The 19,694-nt window shown below is 39.8% G+C and overlaps 3 protein-coding genes across 5 annotated transcripts in view; all 3 read left to right on the forward strand.

Annotated features, from left to right (window-relative positions):
* Positions 1-7,658, forward strand: part of fam184ab (family with sequence similarity 184 member Ab) — a 216,477-nt gene extending 208,819 nt beyond the window's left edge. The window contains exon 22 of the mRNA XM_085372694.1: positions 7,577-7,658. Within this exon, the coding sequence (XP_085228820.1) occupies positions 7,577-7,658 (82 nt within the window). The remainder of the gene's footprint in view (positions 1-7,576) is intronic.
* A 2,282-nt stretch (positions 7,659-9,940) lies between these two features.
* On the forward strand, positions 9,941-12,071 carry ptrhd1 (peptidyl-tRNA hydrolase domain containing 1). Its single transcript, XM_085373207.1, has 2 exons — positions 9,941-10,155; positions 11,060-12,071. The coding sequence occupies exons 1-2, from the start codon at positions 9,946-9,948 to the stop codon at positions 11,228-11,230; spliced, it is 381 nt and encodes a 126-aa protein (XP_085229333.1). The 5' UTR covers positions 9,941-9,945; the 3' UTR covers positions 11,231-12,071.
* Positions 12,072-18,150: 6,079 nt separating this feature from the next.
* ncoa1 (nuclear receptor coactivator 1) overlaps positions 18,151-19,694 on the forward strand; it is a 94,939-nt gene continuing 93,395 nt past the window's right edge. Inside the window, exons 1-2 of one of the 3 annotated variants that reach the window (XM_085373420.1) lie at positions 18,151-18,298; positions 18,697-18,748. The gene's annotated coding sequence lies outside the window, so the exon portion shown is untranslated. Of the gene's footprint in view, positions 18,749-19,694 lie in introns of all 3 variants that reach the window. The other 2 variants (XM_085373421.1, XM_085373419.1) reach the window with 2 other exon arrangements.

A 19,694-nucleotide genomic window follows, 5' to 3' on the forward strand; every position in this document is an offset into this window, starting at 1 on the left:
ACATCAGGTTTTATCGTCCTGATGGAGTGCTTGTGTGAGATTTATGTTATACTGCAGGTTGGAAGCTAGCATAAAGCTCTTACACTTTTCTGCGATAAATTCATCCCAAATAGAAAAAGGGACTGTTAGAGACAACTGAGAGAGTCAGGCAAGGGCTATTTTTTTGAAAACCAAGTTTAATCCTACTACTTTAAACCACTGGGGAAAAAAACAATAGAAAAAACTGTTTAATGCATGGTTGATGTAATGTTTTTGGCTTTTAAAGTAACCAGGGCTACTTTTTAAAAGCTAATTTTAAGCTAATAAGCTAACAGACATGCTACTGTTTGCAGCTTACAGTAGAGCAAACCAGGTTCAATCAAATCCTCACCACTTTGTTTTTCTTGATTTAGATTTTTAAGTGGAAATAATGTCCAAACTATTTAACTATGGATTGTAGATAGTTTTACATCAAAGACATCTAGAGCCTAAACGTCTGGAGTACCCTAAGTCATATAAATGCTAAGCTATGACGACAGTTTGGTCCTTTCATACTTTTTGGTGATAATAACCGTTAATAGTTTTTGATAACAGCCTCTCTCCTCGGGGTTAGGGTTTGGCGAACAGTTAATCAAAAAGACTTGTAGATGATTTTCTGCCTCCTTTCAGGGCCTGAGGTTTTTACTGTTTATATCACAAACCAGCTGACCCTGAGTCGACATTAAAGGACACGACTACTTTCTGCTGCAGCACGTTTGAACTCAGAGGCATTGGCAGCTCTTTAAATAGAAGTGAATAATATGGAAAGGGCAACATAAACACAAGAGTCCCGTGTGCGACTGAAGCTTCAAAGAATGGCCTTGGAATGCAAAAGGGGCATGTTTTTACTTTTGATTTCTTTTCTTTCCCATCAGTCCGAACATGTTGCTGTCTGAACTGTGTGCATGCTGAATGTTCTTTTTTTTTGGTTTTGTTTTCTCTTCTTTTCAGTTCAGGACGTTTACACTACCTGTTGTTATTATCCACTGTGTCTTTTTTGTCGTTGTTTTGTGTCACACTGTGACGTTTCTTTCTTCATCCTCACCATCATCTAAATTTCAGCATGTTGCACTTTTACTCGACTCGAAATGGGCTCGACCGTTTTTGTAAAAAGTAAATAAACGTTTTTTTTAATGCAGACTTGTATTGAAGTAGATATTGTCTTTTGCTATTATGGACCGTCTCCCTCTGTGTGTGGTGGTGTCTTATTTTGATCCTGCTCTACTCTACGCTCCAGTAAACGCTGCTTTGGTGGCTGTGACGAACTGTGTGAACTGATATGATGATAAATTAGGCAACATGCTTCTCACATGAATACATGCAGTGTGTATGCGTGTGAGGGGTGGCGGGATGAGGGGGGGGGGGGTGTAGTTGCATGTAGGTTTACAGCATGTGTGTGAGTGAGTGGTTTCTTTCCTTTGTGCTGCATGTTGTACTGCCGAGTAAGACGCAGTGGCTGCTTTGCAAAAGCTTGGGACAAACCTCTGTTGATTTAAAATGCTTGCACAAGCACACACACACACACGCATTATTATTCCTCATTGCCAGAGCTGTACCCTAACACACATTCTAACATGCACAACAAAGTAAGGCGATGACAGTATGAGGTCAGGTGTTAGAGGCTTTGAAATGTTTTCAGACTATAGTACAATTTATCTCTGCTCTCACTCTTCACACTCTTTGTTCTTAACAAACAGTTTGAGTGATGGTAAACATTTTCCTTACACTTGAGCAATTTGCTATGCTGGCCTCTTTAAATCAATAAGTCGTTACGTGTTTAACCCTGATAAACGTTATTCAAATAGACTTCAGTTTGTATAGAAGAAGTAAGTCAGACATCAGAGCAGTAAAGAGTAGTTATTAGACTGCAGCTTGCACCCGTTTTGGCTGAAGGAGATATCTTTGTGCCTACAAACATCCAGAACATTCATAACAAAGATCTGTTTAATAGGAAAATATAGAACGCAATATGTATAACAGCCTGTTAATGGTGTTAAATTGGGTATGTTTAAGTCCCAGACTAATCCTAATCTAATCCTAAATTCAAGATGACTAACTCAAAGTTACGTGTTTTAGGTTAATGACCCTAAATTTTGGGGTATGGACAGCAAAAACCCCAAACAAATAAAATAAAAACAAGCTTCATAGACGCGTATCAGACAGACAACAAGAAAGTCAGGAGTAAGCTGCATATAAATGTAGGAGAATTAGAGGGATTAGAAACAGTTGAGGAATAAGAAACAGCTGAAAGGAATCAAGACAATCATGTCGACAGGAACTAAAGAGAAAAACACCAGAAGAAAAAACAAAATATCAAGTATCATGCACCAAAAACACAATAATATAAATCAAAATCTGAAATACAAAACTCTGCAACAATAATAATCCTCATTTACCAGAGCCAACGAGACGCCAAGCCAGTTCAATGACTCTCTAAAACAAGGCATTTTAGACCCCTCCCCCTTCAAGGCCCGCTTTCTTCTCAATGGCTGCCCCTCAAAAACAGAAAGTTTAAACAGAACGTGGGTGCAGCTTCTGTGCTCACAGCCAGATTTGACCATATTAGTAATCTGTTGACATCATACAGATTCAAGAATAGAAAAAAAAATAGCTGAATGAACCTTTAGAGCAGACTGAAGTCTCAGCTTTTGGCTCTCACATAAGCTGATCTTATTATCTTTATAAAAATAAAGATAAGCTGTCTTCAGGTAGCTGTTCTAACGTGTGCATTTACTCATACAGTCCTGGGATTCTTTAAAGCTGTTTAAAAGGCCTAAAATATCATAGTATATTAAAAGGTCATGGCCAGCAATGTCACCTTACAGCAAGACCCTGAACTGGATAAGTGGAACAAAATGGATGGATGGATCGTAAAAAGTATAGTAAAAAAAATTATATTTTAAATTAAATAGTTTTGATATAAACATATAGATAAGTAAACAAAGTGCAAACAATGCAAATTGAAGTAATCTACATCAGCGGTCTCCAACCTTTTTTGCGCCACGCACCGGTTTATGCCCGACAATATTTTCACGGACCGGCCTTTAAGGTGTCGCGGATAAATACAACAAAATAAAACTAGTGAAAAGACCCAGGAAAACCGAGTAAACGATAAAAACGATAACAAAATAACGCTGAAAACTGATAAAAACCCTGAAAACCATACATTTCACACCTGAGCCTCAACTCTCGCGGCCCGGTACCAAACGACTCACGGACCGGTACCGGTCCGAGGCCCGGGGGTTGGGGACCGCATGATTGAAATGTACAACTGAAAGACCAAATCTTAAACACTTGAGCTGCAGATGATATGACTGCACCTTGATCCCTTAAAAAATAAGGTAGGCAGGTGAAGTGCACACATTTGTAAAAGCCTGCTGAGTTTCTAGCCCTCTGTTTCCCCCTCAATGTCCAGTATTTGTGCAAATGCAAAGAGAGGCCACATCCTCTCTCTGCTGTCACGTACAGTGGATAGACTCCCTCCTTCAATCTGATACGCTCCTCTCGCTCTTCTTACTTCTTCCTCTGACCTTGATTCATCTTCTCATGCTCTGCCAATCTCTTTTCATCTCCTCTCCATCGTATTTCCTGCCCTGCTCCTGCAAGTCATCCAGCTTCTCTGCTCACGGTTTCATGCCACCACATTTCACCTCTCTTTTCTCCTTTTCTTCTTGCGAACAGAAAGCTGCACTTCCTGCATCAAAGCTTCCTGAAAATTATCTTTAAAATCCTCTGATCGCCTCGTGATTCTGTCAGTCAGTGCACACACTGAGAATACAGACTCTGAGGGTGTTTAATATGAGATGACCGTGAGCACAAATTATACATTAACATGAATATTTTATGAATTTGTGGTAAAACAGAACGCCTTGAGTCTGCACTGTGACTGTGCGCAGCATAAACAAGATTTATTAGGCTAAGCAAATATAAGGGAGGTCTTTTTGGGAGAAAGTAAAATAACAAAAAAATACCCTCGTAAAATTTTAGCATCGCCCCGGGGTTATGGGACTGTTTGTTTAAGAAGTAGCCCATTAAGAAACAGAAGTGGCTCCGATAGGTGTTTGTTTTTAATAGATGCACACACTAATTAGTTCAAACTTTGGGGAACGGTGTGTTTCCCCTCTGAGGACGTGAGTCAGGAAGGAACTGCAGCTTGATTAGATCATATAAATTCCGATTGGCATTCTCCTGGAAAAGAATAGACTTTAAATCATTGGATAATGCCAATTTAAAGTAATTTAGTGTTATAGAGTTACCTGCTGAGGAAACTAACCTCTTAAAGTATTTTAACACACATATACTCACCAAGCTCAGCCCATCAGTGCTCTTTTAAAATGTGACAAAGACAATATAAAAGATGCACAAAGCTTAAGAATCTGAAAAGTTGAGCTTAATCCCCAAGTTGTGTTTCAGCGGGAATCCTACACCAAAACCTGCCCCTCATTTTAAAAAAAAGCTATTAAACATCGAATCGACGCAACCCACAGCTTGTGATTGGCCTGTTCAGTCCCATCGGTTCATTTTGTGCATTTCTGGCTACTGTTTTGCAGCAGTTTTGAATTTATCAGTGAGAGAGTAACAAAAAATAAATAGTATAAAGAATAATTCAATGTTAAGGTCATACTGGAAATGATGTTAACCTTGTTTTGTGAACTGTGGTCAATATTAGAGTCAGAGAGGAGGCTTTTTAATCACAATGATTAATAAGCATTAGCGTAAACAACTTTAGGCTTCTTTAATCGGACTTTACTAGCCAATGGGTGATGCCACAGTGGCTACACCCATCCTTTATAATGTGAACACAGCCGTAGGATTAAAATGCATCGCAGGGCGGTAGAAACATTGGAAGTGCTTCAGAGACACAAAAATAGGAAGAAGCAAATGTTGTGACATTTTCATAGAAAGTGCATTACATGACAGTTTGTGCGTTTCACAGACAGTTACCCTGTTACTTCTAGGGTTAGATTTTCCTTCTTAATGGTCCATCACAATTTCGTGTTCACAAAGCAACACAAAGGGTGCTTTGGGCTTTTTATTTTTTGTTAAACTCAAATACTTCCAAAGAATTCAGAATTTAACGTCTACACCATATCTTGCATAAACACTCATCCACACAATTACTAATATTATAGATGCAGAGCTGTGTCCAAACTCCTGTGTGAAACTTTGATTTCAAGACAAATAATTGTATCTTTTAAAAAACAAAGGCTTCAGAGCTTTGAATCAGATTTTTCAGCTTCCACTGAAGAGAGGCTGCTCAACTGAATCTGTACTTCCCTTTAAGATGCGGAAGAAAACAGAGACACACAAAAACCTCCAATTCAGTCCAATAGCTGTTTGAAGTTTAAAAGTATTACAGTTTCAGAATGTAGTTTTAACTTTGGTGCCTAGTTTTCAAATATGGTGTAGTAGCCATACAATAACAGGCAGTGAAGTGGGGAAGCATCACGTTGTTGTTTTTTCATCCAGACAAGCATGAATAGGTAAAAAAAAAGATGCAAAAGCCATTTTCATTTCTCGTTATTTGCTTCAAAAAATGGTTTTTGTTTGTTACTGATCTATGAATCATTCAAGCATAAAAAACCATCAACTCAGAATCAGAAACTTTATTGTCATTGTCACGAGAACAACGAAATTAAGAATGGTCCCCGATCATTGCATCATCCCTAGCAATATCAAAATATAAATAAAACAATAAAATTCAATAAATAAATAAAAAAAACTCAAGAGATAAACCAGTGTGTGCACATTACAAGCAAAGAACCCATTTTAAATTGTGTCTTTAGACACTTTGTTACTAGTAGCCTGTCACTAAAATACATAATTGTTCCCTTTCTTTATATTTCTTTTAATGAATCTATAAAATGCCCAAAAAATAACAGTTTGCCAAACATTACAAAATTTCGTTTTGCATGACAGTGATCCCACTGCAGTCAAAGCAATCCTGGATAGAACAACATAATAAACTCTATCGGTCATGGACTGGCCTCCCCTGAGCCCAGATCTCTACATTATTGAAGCATCTAAAGGCAAATAACATCCAAAAAAATAGCTTTTAAGGTCTATCAGAAAATCTTATTCAGACAGGATGAAATTGTTCCATTTTTGTAACTATTTTCAGCTGTTTTGAGGCTCTAGTGATGATTTACTGCAGCAGCATCGTGATATGATTTTTTGAGGAGCCAAATTAAACCGTTCTCATGGTGATGAGGGACGGCGCTGCTACAGCCATGTGTTTTTAACAGTTTTGCTAAACGGGGAATACTCTTTAAAAGATCTATTCACTTCAAAGGACTGTGTGAACTTCACTAAACCTTTACTTAGAGATAAAACATTGCGCGTGGTTACTTTCCAAAGGCTGCACAGGAGAGTAGTCATTCAATCAGCTGTAATGGAGAGCGGAGAAGGACAAACACTGGCGTGGCTCATCTTGAATCTTGTGGTTATGCTGCCCCCTGTGGACAGAAAAGAAAATTACACATTCAAACGCTCAGATTTCAAACTTAAATCACACAAAAACACCAGTGGAGTGTGGAAAAAGGTCAAAACCCCAGTTACATTTTCTCAAAGCATCAGAGGTAGACACACAAACAGCTAAATTAACAGTAATATTAATGATTATTGATTCATGATAGTAAAAAAGTTTAGCTGGTCTGTCTGAGGAGAAACAGAATTCCCCCTTATCTTTCTGTCTAAATAATTTTATTTTCTAAAAACAAACATGTAAACGACAATCTGCCACTGCAGTGAAAATAACACACATAAAAACACACGTAGTATTGGACACAGCAGGAGAAGTCAGGATCAGGCGACACAACAACCAATAGGAAGGAGGGAATGTGGTAACTAAAGAACTGGCTGAACTCATCTGTTACATCACTGGTTACAATGAAGACATGTGCACAGGCGGGCATCCCGTTACATGTAGGGTTAGATCGGCTTTGGTAATGCTCCGTCACTAGCTCATGTTCACAAACTAACACAGAGGCTGCTTTGGGCTATTTATTGTAATAGTTAGGAAAATACGTCCAAAATTAACATCTACACCGTGTCTCGCATGAACCTCCACAAAACCACACAGTCACTGATGTTTTAGATGCAGAGCTCAGTTTGATTTATTTCAGTATTTAGACCGGACGAAGTACTAAAACAAACATCTTCCACACAGTTGTTAATGTGTGTCCCCCGCTCTTTCTGCATGTTAATATCAACAGAGTGTGAATGTTTGTTTTTGATTTTGGAGGCAAAAAAGGAAAAAGGTTTTTAGCTTTGGATCAGATTGTGGAGCTTCGCTGGAGGAAGGCCGCTCAGCTGAACCTATATTTTCCTGAGAGATGAAAGCATTAGAGCATCATTTTCTTTTCAATCAGAAAGTCATCATTTGAGGCTAAAGTTGGATTATTATAAAAACACATCGACTTTCGGTGTGAAAAAATCGGAGAGCGTTAAAGTGAAGCTTGTGCTTTTCACCCCTTTATGTTTAAGACTAAACGAGCTGAGCGATCAGCCTCTCACTTCTCTTTCCTTAACTTTCTGTTTGTGTGTGTCCGTCCTGAAGCCCTCCTGAAACAAAGGACTCTGCCATCGACTCCCCGGACGCTCAGCGCCAGGAGTGGTTCGCCCAATACTTTTCCTTTTGATCGACCACAGACCTGCAAACACAACGATTCAGCATGTCAACCGAACTTTTAAAAAAAAGAAAAAGAAAAAGAAAAAACCGATGAAAAAAAACAAACAAAAAACTGGAAAAAATCTTCAAACTATTTGTTATTTATCGTCATTGATCGGTTCGGGGATCAATCCACTTTGGAATCAGTCGACCGAAACTGTAAATCCTGGTTTGAGAATCGCTTCTCCTCGACGTGTCGATCAAACGCACAGAACCTGATGTCACTGATTTCCACTTCTGGGAGAAACGCCACGATTTTCCACTTCCTGCCGTTGACCGAGACCAAAGTGAATTGAACCCGACCGCGACATCAAATGTCATCGCTCCGATCTGATTTGATTGTTTGATTCTCTCTGATTGTTTCACTGTGGAGGAGTTTCTCTCGTAGTACAGTGACAATGATCATCCGTATGTTTGATGTTTATTTCATTCCTTTACTCTTCGACTTATTTTGCAGTTTCTTGGAACTAGAATAAAATATGAGTGGTGCATTTTCATGCTGCTAATTGCCATTGTTGGACTACAGTAAGAACTATATATAAAGAATTATACGGTAGGTAATTGTGCTCTCTTTGTACGTGGGCCCCACTGCATACAGCATCTTAGACTAGGAGGGCTGATCTAAGACCAGTTCGCCTCCTCATTTATGGTGACATTAACTTCGGACCTGATCCTAGATCAGTTACACTTCTCTGGCGTGCTCCGTGAATACAGGCTCTGATTTTAGGACGGCACCATCATGGCGAGTTTGTTACAGCTGCATAGAAGTTTCAGCCGATTTTGGTAGAATATTAAAACCTGTTTGTATGGTCGTCTGTCTCAACACAGATATAATGATGTCTCACCAATTTTAAAATCAAAAATAGCATATTTTATATTTATATTATAATGTGTATGCTTAATAAATTATTATTGTGACATTTACTGGCGTTTGCTTGTCTTTTTTTAATGAACTGGTGATTTGTGGGGTTTTTTTCCATTATTGAAGTTAACTTATTTTGTTATGAGGTATAAAAAAAGAAAACAAAAGCTTTTAGTTTTTGTTGAATTAATACAGGAGTGAGGGGAAACAGATGGAAAAGCAGAGGAAGAGACGGTACTCTAAATACACAGGGCTGATTGGGGTGAAAGGAAGAGAGGCGAGGAGTCGAGGCAACGAGTTATAAAGCGAATGAGACATCCTCAGTTCAGAGCTTCATTTTAACGACATGTCAGTTCAATGTGACGTGTGGAACGACTGCTTCATTAAGAGCTTGTGCTGCACTGGGGCAGAAGGTTTGCGCATCTTAAATAACTCACTATGAACAACACAGCTGTCAACAACACACCCGCGAGTGTTTATCCTGCTCCTCCTGGAGCCCACCCTCACACCCTTACACTGTGCTCCAAAGCCTAGACACAGATTTATCCTAACATGTATGCATTGCGTTGTTTGGTCTAACAACACAACACACTCCCTCATGCTGGGGGCAGGACTCTACAGACAAATACTTTTCAGTAGAAATTAAAAGTAGACGTAAAGGTTGTCTTGAACACTGTTGTGCTCACTGGAGATATGAGATCACATCATCAGCAGAGCAGCTTTATGGGCTTTATGATGCAGCTGTGCCAAACATCGCTTTAAAATGAGGCTGTTCATCAAAAACTTCCCAACAGTCAGTAGAAGTAGCTACTGTCCTCCTGTGCTCCCAAATCTACTTAGTTATTTAAAATCATTTATTACTTAAACATGTTTCTATGAATTTTGTTTTTGGCAGCTTGAATTTCTGCTAAATTGATCAAATCACAGGAGGCTTTACTATTTACAGAAGTAATTGACACAATTTACGTGAGCTCATCTGCAGACAGTTGTATATGCATTTGAAATTTGATGGACAAATAAATGGGATAAGGTGAAGGAAGAACACATTCTTATATGTATACAGATAAAATGGTTTGTAGTGTTTTTATAAATATATATTTATGATGAGTAGGATTATGATTTATGTTTAGAGAGAAGAAAGAAGGTGAAAATAAAGTGGAAAAATAAGAAATATAAGGTGTGGTAGAAAAGGGGAAAAATCTGTGGTGTTTACCCAGCTGTTTCCTTGTTAATGCAATCATAAATACCATAGAATCTTACATATACCAAACGAACAGGCTGCTACACTATGGAGTCTTAACAGTGACCGCTAGAGGGCGGTAGTGCTGCTCATAACACGTTATTAACAGTTTGACCCGGAAAATAAACAGAGCATGAGTTCCTGTCCGGGCTAAAGATGGCGGCGTCAGGAGCCGGGTCTCCCGGCCGGCTGGTCCAGTACGTAGTGGTCCGCTCGGATCTGGTTCATAAACTGTCCTGGCCCCTGGGGGCCGTGATAACTCAGGCCTGCCACGCCGCTACCGCCGCCATCCACCTGCACTACGGAGATCCGGACACACAGCGCTACCTGTCCGAGCTGGACTCCATGCACAAGGTGGTGCTGGGGGTAAGACAGCCGTGCCAAACTCTGTTCAGAAATTCGCTACTTTAGCTTCTTGGAGCATATTGCGGGTTCATCGCCCGATACAGATTAAATACGGAGATGTTATAAGTCGACATTCTTATTTGAAATCAGCAGCAGCAGTAAATTTCTATATAATATCGATTTATGGCTATTATTCACAGTCATTGCTTCTCTAGCAGCATTTAAAACCCTTCATTTTAACAAATAATAATATCAGAGTGATCAAGCTGAGCGCCGAATTAAAAGACCAGTCCTACACATTACGATACGGTGATAAATTATGCGCTAGCAGATACATTTTCCCTGTAATTCATTAGACTTTTAAAGTCTGTAATTTCAAGTAGAAGTTCGCAATAAGAGATTTTTCTCCTCAGAAGCAGGGCTGTCAAACACAGAGGCCAAAGCCAGTGAAAGGTCCACTTCGGCCCAATAGGAGGCTTTACAGTGTGTTGTGTTATTATTAACTTCTCCCAGTTTTTCAATTAAAATATATATATTTTTAAATTGCACTTCACTTTTAAAAGAAGTGTCAGAGTGCTGATTTATTCCCTATAAACATAATATGATATTACATTTTTAAGAGACTGGCAAGGGGTGTCTTTCATTTTGCCTGTTTTCAGCTTTCAAGATGTTCCCCTTTACATTTAAAAGGAAAGCATTGTGCTGGTGTATTACTCTTAACAGCTGTTGTCTATTGTTTTTACTGGGCTGCTTTATTAAACCCACCAAAGCCTGTTAGGACAAACAAAGTGGTGCATATAGAAATAGATGTACTGTCTCAGCCTCTTGTTTGGACAGACCTGCAGTGTTTTGTTCCCAGAACTCTGTCCTTCATTGCAGGAATCTGTTGCAGTCATCAGTGAGAGTATGCTTTTTTTGTCTCCAGGCTCCAGACGAGGCTGCCCTCTCTGGTCTGTCTGAGTCTCTGACGCAGGCTGGTGTCTCCCACAAGCTTTGGATCGAACAGCCTGAGAACATCCCCACGTGTTTAGCCCTGAAGCCGTATCCAAAAGAGACTGTCCAGCCACTGATGCGCAAGTTCAAACTCTTCAAATGACTTCCCCTCCAAACACCGCCGCCTCGCTGAGACACTCTCCATCCGGACACTCGTTTTTATTTTAAATTGCAGTCTGCAAAATGGACAGTGGGCACTGCACCCTTTTCTGTCCAGAATTAAAATCTGAAATACTGTCTGCTAATCTGGGTTTATTTGTTCTGATGTTTTACAAAATACAAAAGCTGTGTTCATTCGTTTGTGATGTAAAAGCAAAATGAGACGCCAACAAAAGTCCCTTATCTCACCCCCAGCTGGTTCTCATTGCTCATCTAAATAAACCATTCCTGTTTAATGCAGTGTAACTCAGGTGTATGTTATCATATTGTGAATCCTCTGTTTGAAGATGAAATTTATGCCGCTATACTGATGAGTGTGGATTTACATGCCTGCACTGTTTTATAACTGGAGCTCTTGCCAGCTGATGTTTCACCGGAAGATTTGAACAATATTTATCTGTTTTACACTCTTTTATCTAAATTCATGTCACAACTGGAGCCCATCCCAGATGTTACCGGGTAAAAGTCAGAGTCCTCAAGTCACCAAAGAGCCTGGGATTTAAAAAAGAAACAGAAGAAGAAAGAATCCAAGAATTTAAATTTATCTCATCTGCTTAATCTATAAACTGACCTAACAGCTGGCCAAGTTATCAGCTCACATTCAATGAGCCGATAAGGTTCAGAGTGTGTGTCCAATCACACTTTACTTCTATGAGGCCCTGCACTACCTGTTCATTGTTAATGAGTCATTGTAGCAAGATTAAGCAACTCTGAATCAACCTCTCTGTACACACTGCAGGTCAGTTTATTTCTCTTGCAGTTATTTGATTGATTAAATATGAGAAAGTAGCAACAAGTGCTTTCATAATTTCCTGGAGCCGTCTCATAATATCATAGAATTTCCTTTAATCGTTTAAAAACGATCTGAAAGCCTGTTTCTTTCTGGCCTGAGTTTTAATCTGTTTATTTCAGTCTAATGGATACCAGAAACAAAAACGTATGAAACTAAATAAAAATGACCATTTCAGGTAAGTTGTTTTAATATGAATTCGATTTTTTGATTGTTTTTTCCCCCATAATCAGTCACTTGCATTTTATAATAAACACATTGAATAACTTGGAACCTCACACAGAAATAAATGCAAGCATAAAGTTTTTTTTTTAAAAAGAAATTAATATAAATTTTCTCTATAAAATTGTCCCACAAAGCCTGGCTTCTTTTAAAATGATTATTATTATTACTGGAAATCACAAATGAGATCCAGCAAATCTTGACACACAAAGCTGAAGCTTTAAAAAGGACTCTCAGAAATTTGCCCTTTTTTCTTGTAAATTTGTAATATTTTACCACTGAATTTGAGATTTCTTTTCTCAGAAATGTGAATCTTTTGATTGTAGATTTTTTTTCTATACATTTAGATTTTTTCTGACATTTTTGTTATAAATTTGAAAAAAACAACTATATTTTTCTTGTTTGTTTTAGTTGTTTTTATGTTCTATACTAAGTAAGAAATTAAGTAAATGTCTGCTGCCTTTAGATTTATACGTTACTTCAAAGCTGTCTGTAAAGTTTCATCAGCCAGTGTGCTGCCAAACGCTGACAGTGAACTCCATGCTGACCGTCTCGCCCAGTGTAACCAACAGTGTTGGTCAAGTTACTTAAAAATAGTAATTAGTTACTAATTACCGATTACTTCTCCAAGAAAGTAATCCAGTTACTTATCGATTGCCTATTTTCAAAAGTAATTAATTACTTTATTACTTAGTTTCTTCCCTTCCAGAGTGTACAGTGGACGCTAATGTTTTTGTAACTGTTTACCGAATCAAACTCAAAGTAATGTCAGTACACACTTAAAACGCTGCGTGGTCGTACTCTCTCCTGCACTCCATATTATGCATCGTTGATCTGCACAGGTGTCTGTTGCTGCCACGGACGTCGCACACTCATACATCATTTGAGACACTCTCGCAAGCAAAATCACGGTTTAGTAACGCAGTAACACAGCGTGCTTACAGGAAAGTAACAGTAATCCAATTACTTTACTCATTACTTCAAAAAAGTAATCAGATTATGTGTTACTGCCCATCTCTGGTGACGAATAAGAGCCAAACCTCATGGATGACAAAAGAGAAAAAGAACACTTGAGCCTTGGACACTGTAGACTCCTCACCTGAAAACTGCAGAAATTAAAATGTAAAAAAAATTATATTTACATCAAGTAATTTCTCATTTTGAATACGCTCCTGTTTCTTATCCCACGTCTGTTTACTGTTTTTCCAACCTGCAGAAGTAGACGATGGACCTAATAACATCCCCGTAATAACATCAATAGAACATCATTAGAAAATGAACTTCAACCATTTTTAAAAAGTAATTAAAATATTTTTATCTGATACAGGCAATGCAGAAACTGAGCAGCTGCAGGACAGTTAATAGCTACCGCTAACCGTCCACCTCTGACCCTGTACACAATGTACAGTTCAAACTTAGCGTTTTCACTCATAAAGTACATGTAGAAGTGGTCAGAAGCTCACAATAACTCTTAACTGAGTCACTCTGACAATAAACTAGAGGTCTGAGAGAAACCAAAAGTTGCTGCAGAGCCTCTCAGCTGCTCTTTTTGCTGTTGTGTTAACACAAACTTCAGATGTTTGTGATGTTCATAAACATACGCTTTCTCTCTGCGTGCAGTTTTATCCAAAAAGACTCAGAAATAATTCATGCTAGCGCCGCACTGTCAGTTGTTTTTATTTATGCTTCACTGAGAGGCTATCAAGCTTGACACTGGATATTTTAGGAACCTGTTTTCTTTCCTAACAGGGATCTCAGCCATGACGTTAAAAAAAAGGAAGAATAACTTGGAATCGAGCCGACTGCGAGCACAGCAGTAGTAAATTAACTGTAGATCATTTACATTATAAACTTGGGCTGTAAATGCATAACAAAAATGGTTTTAATCCAGGCGTGACTCATCTTCAGATTTCACCACTACTTTCAGGCACGCTGTAAAGAGGCATTTAACAGGCATTATTAAATTTGAAAAAGGCAATAAAAGACAGATAAACAACAATAAATCCCACGTCTAGAACTCCATGTGTCCAAACGCCTGCTTTCATAACTCATAACCTTGAACTCTGAAGTAAAAGCACTCTGAAGTATGCGAGTGACCAATCAACATATTACACACAATGTAATTACTTCAGTGTATTTCCCAGAATATGCTGCCTTAAACACGCTACTGTAATTTTATCATAACATCCAGAGTTCAAAGGAGCGGCAGGATGACAGGCACACTTAACAGATGAGTGTTGTGCTGCTGCGTTAGTTTATAGAGATGAGGATATACGCTATATTTATAAATTTGGCCTCAGTGGTTTCCAAAACTTGCCAGAAAACAGCAGAAGATGAACTGCGAGCTCTGACAGAGCAAAGTCCGTGCACGTCTCTGTGACAGTGTTTTCATGTGAGTGGAAACGAAAGCAAAATAATGATCAGCATTTATATAAAATTAAGTTAAAGATGCCAAATGACAAATCAGATCTGCTTCTGCAGATGCTTACAGTGATTTTTCACTTGTTGGGCAACTCCGTCATCTGGTTCAAATGAACCAAAAACAGAAGCGGTGCTGAAGGGGGGTTGGGGTGGCATCGACCCATACATATTACTGAACGTGTACGCAGTGTGTTGTGTTCCTGTTGCACTTTTAGTGACCAGTGGAGTCCAGGGGCCTGTTCTTCGTACCTCGCTAAGTAAGTTAGCTGGATTAGATTGTTGACGATTTCGCGTGATCCTGGATCGTTCGGTTCCCCGAAGCCCATCCGGGACTTGCTGTCATAGCAACAGAGCCGTAAGCGTAAACCTGCTGGGGAGCAGGTTTACTTTATGTAAACAGGATTAGATCGCGGCCACGCAGGTATGTCCGCGTCATTCATACGAAAGCAACAGCGATATTCCACCACTGTTTCACCATAAATAAATAACATCAATGTAACTAAAGACAATGCAGCACCTGATCCATTTATTGATTTCACACAGGTCATTTCCTAAAAAAGGGAAATGTACTATTAACATTCTATTACATGTATGTGATTATTACAGATTTAATTCATATTTCAGAGTAGCAATTGTAAATTACTTCGTGTAATCAAGATGAGAGACCACGGCTATAAAAGCGAAGGTGGATTTGGGAAGTCTGTCGCAGCCATGTCCTGTCCGTATACGCGAGCCACCCATTGCGGAAGGTGCAAGATTGATAAGGAGAGTCCTCAGAATTCAGCGTATATTGCGGGACAGACAGGATCCTTTAGCTCAGCGCGACAGTGTGCTCATAGAGAGATATCGATTTTCCCGTGAGGGTATTATTTACTTAACCAACTTGTTGACGAGGGGGTGCAGGACCACCACCTGTCTTTTGTTGCTCTGCCCTTTTCTTGGTTGCTGTTATAAACAAACAGAGTATTCCAGGGTCTCTTTCCAAGAGACTAAAAGCAATATAAGTGATAAATATTACCATTCTGTAGAATATTCTTATATTTCACTTTTACTTGTTCCCATGTTCTAGTGGGTCCTGTCGTGGCTCTAATGTGACAGAGGATAAAATATAACATATTATAATATAATGTAATATAATATTGGATAATATAGTGTAATATAATAAATCTACCCTACCGCCTACTGGTGTTGGCCAGAGGGGCCGATGGCGCGATATGGCAGCCTGGCTTCTGTCAGTCTGCCCCAGGGCAGCTGTGGCTACAACTGTAGCTGCCTCCCCCAGTGTGTGAATGTGAGAGTGACTGAATAGTGGCATTGTACAGCGCTTTGGGTGCCTTGAAAAGCGCTATATCAATCCACTCCATTATTATTGTTATTATTAAATTACTTACGAGTTTAATTTGTCAGCAACTTCCTGCCAGCCCTCTCTCCTTGCTTTTGCAGCCTTTGCAGTGTTCCCTTGCGTTCTGATTAAACTCTGAAACTCCTGAAATCCCTCACTCAAGAGTTCTTGCTCTGCTGCCGAAAAATACCGAGCCGAGCGCGCTCCGTCGACATTTTCGCCGACCAATCAGAGGGTTGCCGATCAATGTTTCTACTATCGATGCGTAGCCCCTTTTACGACACCCAGTGATGTCACATTACTGCGTCCAGCTGTACTAATCGTCAACAGCAGGTGTGTTCGGGGAACTGGATAAGCGCGCTGGTTTGGTCTTGGATGTTTCATTTGATCTTGGATGTAGTAAGCGACGTACGAAGCACAGGGCCCAGATTGGAAATGCAGTTTGCTGATAAGCTCAATGATAACAAAGAAAACGTGTCGCTGTTTTCCAGCAACATTTACGATCAGTTATTGATTAGTGGAGCTCAAATAAGTGATTAACTTTGTATGGCTCCTTCACTAAAATGCTGTTTTCTAACTTTTATTTTATATATTTGAGAGTTTTTTGTCACATAGTGTTTATTTCTTCTTGACTGTCAGCTTTTATCTCAGTATTTCTTTTGGTAATTTTTTTTAAGAAATTGACCTGATTTTACCCTTTACATATATCTCTTAAATTTACCATTTTTTCATACATTTGCCTGTTTTTTTCCTGTAAATGTGTGAAAAATACTGTCAATTTGTAAAGTTTTTTTTCTTATGATAAATTTAACTGCCTAATTTATTTATTTATTCTTTTCTAAATCTGACATTTTTTTTATAGTAAATCTGTTTGCAGATTTTTTTTCTTCCTCCCATCATTGCCAAATGCTTGCTGAGGGGACTGTCTGTTCATTGGGTCTTTCTCTGTACAGTATAAAACACCTTCAGATTACTTTTTCTTTTGCTGAAACGGTGCTTTATGAGTAAACTGTTGAGTACAGTTTTAATGTACCTGTATTTTAAGTAATTTGACACCTTTCTACTTCAACTACACCCGATTTTGGATGCAGATATGGTTCTTGGTACTGTATACCGTACATACCAACTTTAGTTACCTATTATTTGTATAACTCCACTAATACACTGAATTGGTGAAGTTATATTATTAAAATAAAACCGTATATCGGTATATAAGAAATTCACAATTAATTTCAAAACAATTAGAGTGATGTACATACTGATAAATCAAAATATAGGATTCACTAAAATTGCATGTATGAATCTGAATAAAGACTGTTAAACTTTAACTACATTTTGATGATAAAACTTTAGCATTTTCACCAATTTTTTTTTTCACCTTTGAGGGTTATCAGGAAAGGTGGAAGAGAGCAGGGGAAGGGCAAAATTCCCAGCTTGTAGCATAGTGGTCACCTCCTTAACCTGGAGAGTTATACTGGTGTACGTACAAAGTATTTAATGTACTACTTTCTGTAAACACAGCACAGAGCTGCACATGAACCTGAAAATCAATGACATCCATCAGTCAGTCCATCGAACCAGATCCGACTCATCTCTTTGCCATGATGACTGCTTGAGAATCCTGACAGGTACCAATCTGCAGATCTATCTCACACTCCAGCTTTCCATCACTTGTGACTCCCAGATTCCATGACGCTTGAACTCTCTCGCCTTGGTGCAGCTTTCTGTAGGAGACCCAATGTTTTCTACCTGCCCTTCCCAAACCATGTTTTCTTGAAAACGCCCCGGCGAGATATATGACACATCAGGGATTTTGCACAGTGCGTGTACGGCATCTGGATTTAGGAGGCCTAATAGTTTCCAGAAAGCATCAGTGCTCACCCTCCTCCAGTCACTCGGTGCGGTGTGGCTAAATACACGCTGTATGTCTGCACATTCACCCTGACACATGCGACACATTAATCACATGTAATCAACAGTCGGGTCTCCCCTCTGTCAACACTGTGGAAGCGTCTGCCCGCTGCCCTCGGCGTGAGCGCGCCTCGACGCTCCGCGCGCACGAGCAGCCCTGTTTGTTTGTGTTGAGCGATTGGAAATGGCGGAGAGCAGAGACCAAAGCGATAACTCGGGCTAGCAAAAGCAAGTGCGCCGTCATTGAAACGCAGAAACCTTTCGCAAGTGGTTCTCGGAGTTACTTACGGTTTGCTGCTGCTGACGGGACACAAGTCGCACGCGAGGTGAGCGGATTTTCGGAGCGAGGTTTGGATTTAGCGGAGCTACTTAGCTGGCTAAGCTAACCGTGCTAGCAACCTGGCGTTAGCTGGCTCAGAGTGGTGTGTGTGTGATTTTAAGCACGCAGGCTTGTTTGTCAACATAAGCTGACGTTAAATTGATAGCGAGCCAGCTAACATACAACTCCCCCGGTCACCCATCTTAACCTGAGTGTGTTTATAACATGGTGGCCACAGTTAAGCGCAGATTTATCTGTGCAAAGTGAGAGTGGATAAAAAAGTCAGACATCTGACCATCCTGGTCGCCAGCAAGCTGCAAGTTAAGCTGGTCAGCCAAGTTAGCTAACTGGCTTGCTTTGCACACAGTCTAAACTGACTCTTTTGTTTGCCTGGGAATTAATCAGCCAGCGTGAAGCAAGGTCTCAGTGTTTGCAAGCTGAACGGACGGCTGAACAGGTAAGCATCGCCGTGAATGCATGACATGTCATCCCTACAAACCCTGACTCAAGTGGCTGCAGCAGCGCAGGGTGCGCTCAGGGCCTCCAAACTTGCCTGACTCATTTTTGGTTTTTCCACATAACGTTACTAAATTTCACAGACACCATCTTCTCAGCGGGATTTATAACGTGCAAGGCTCCGCGGAGCTTTTTCTTTCACTCCTTTTCCCCTCCTCCTTCACTCCCCCGCCACCTGCAAAGAAACGAGATCAGGCAGGTCTTATGTAATATGGTAGAGCCGGCCTCAAGGTGTCGCTATGGTTCATTCAGGCCAGATTCACAAATCAGCGTGGCTTACAGGCTTTGATGGTGGGCGTGTCCGACAATTGGCGGTATCCATTGTCATAGCAGCAGCACTTAGCCAGGCTAGCTGCGTGTTAGCATAGACAATATAAACATGTCTGCCTGTCACGGCAGTTCGTGAAATAGTCACAGCCCTTTAATCCACTGACTTTTTGTTTCTGGCTATGAACTTTCCTTGGACTCGTGTCACGTTAGTGAGCACGAAATCCACGTTTTCCAGAGGGAATAAGTCCACATATGGAGGCTGTTGGAAGAGGGTTGGTGGTGGAGTTGATCATTTTGGCCTTATACTTGATCTCTGTTTACACATTTGCTTTGCAAACAGAGGTTGGTGGTTGAATTCCAGCTGTGGACACAAATGGATTGTGTCAGGAAAAGCAGTCTGTTTAAAGTTGTGCCAAATGAAATGTGGTACTGTGAACTGTACTGTTAGGTAAATTATAATAATTTTCAATTATAACGCAGCTATTGCTCTGTTTTCAGGGGTGAATGTGGAAGGTATACATGCTGCAGACATGAGCAAATGTGCAAATTTGTGTGACTGAATATGAGGAAACTTTTTCTCACTATTTAGCTTGCATTCTTTCCGATGACCAACAGGG

The sequence above is a fragment of the Diplotaxodon limnothrissa genome, linkage group LG15, assembly GCF_057381915.1.
Source record: "Diplotaxodon limnothrissa isolate DT_005_m linkage group LG15, D_limnothrissa_male_GT1.1, whole genome shotgun sequence".
NCBI classification, from domain to species: Eukaryota; Metazoa; Chordata; class Actinopteri; order Cichliformes; family Cichlidae; genus Diplotaxodon; species Diplotaxodon limnothrissa.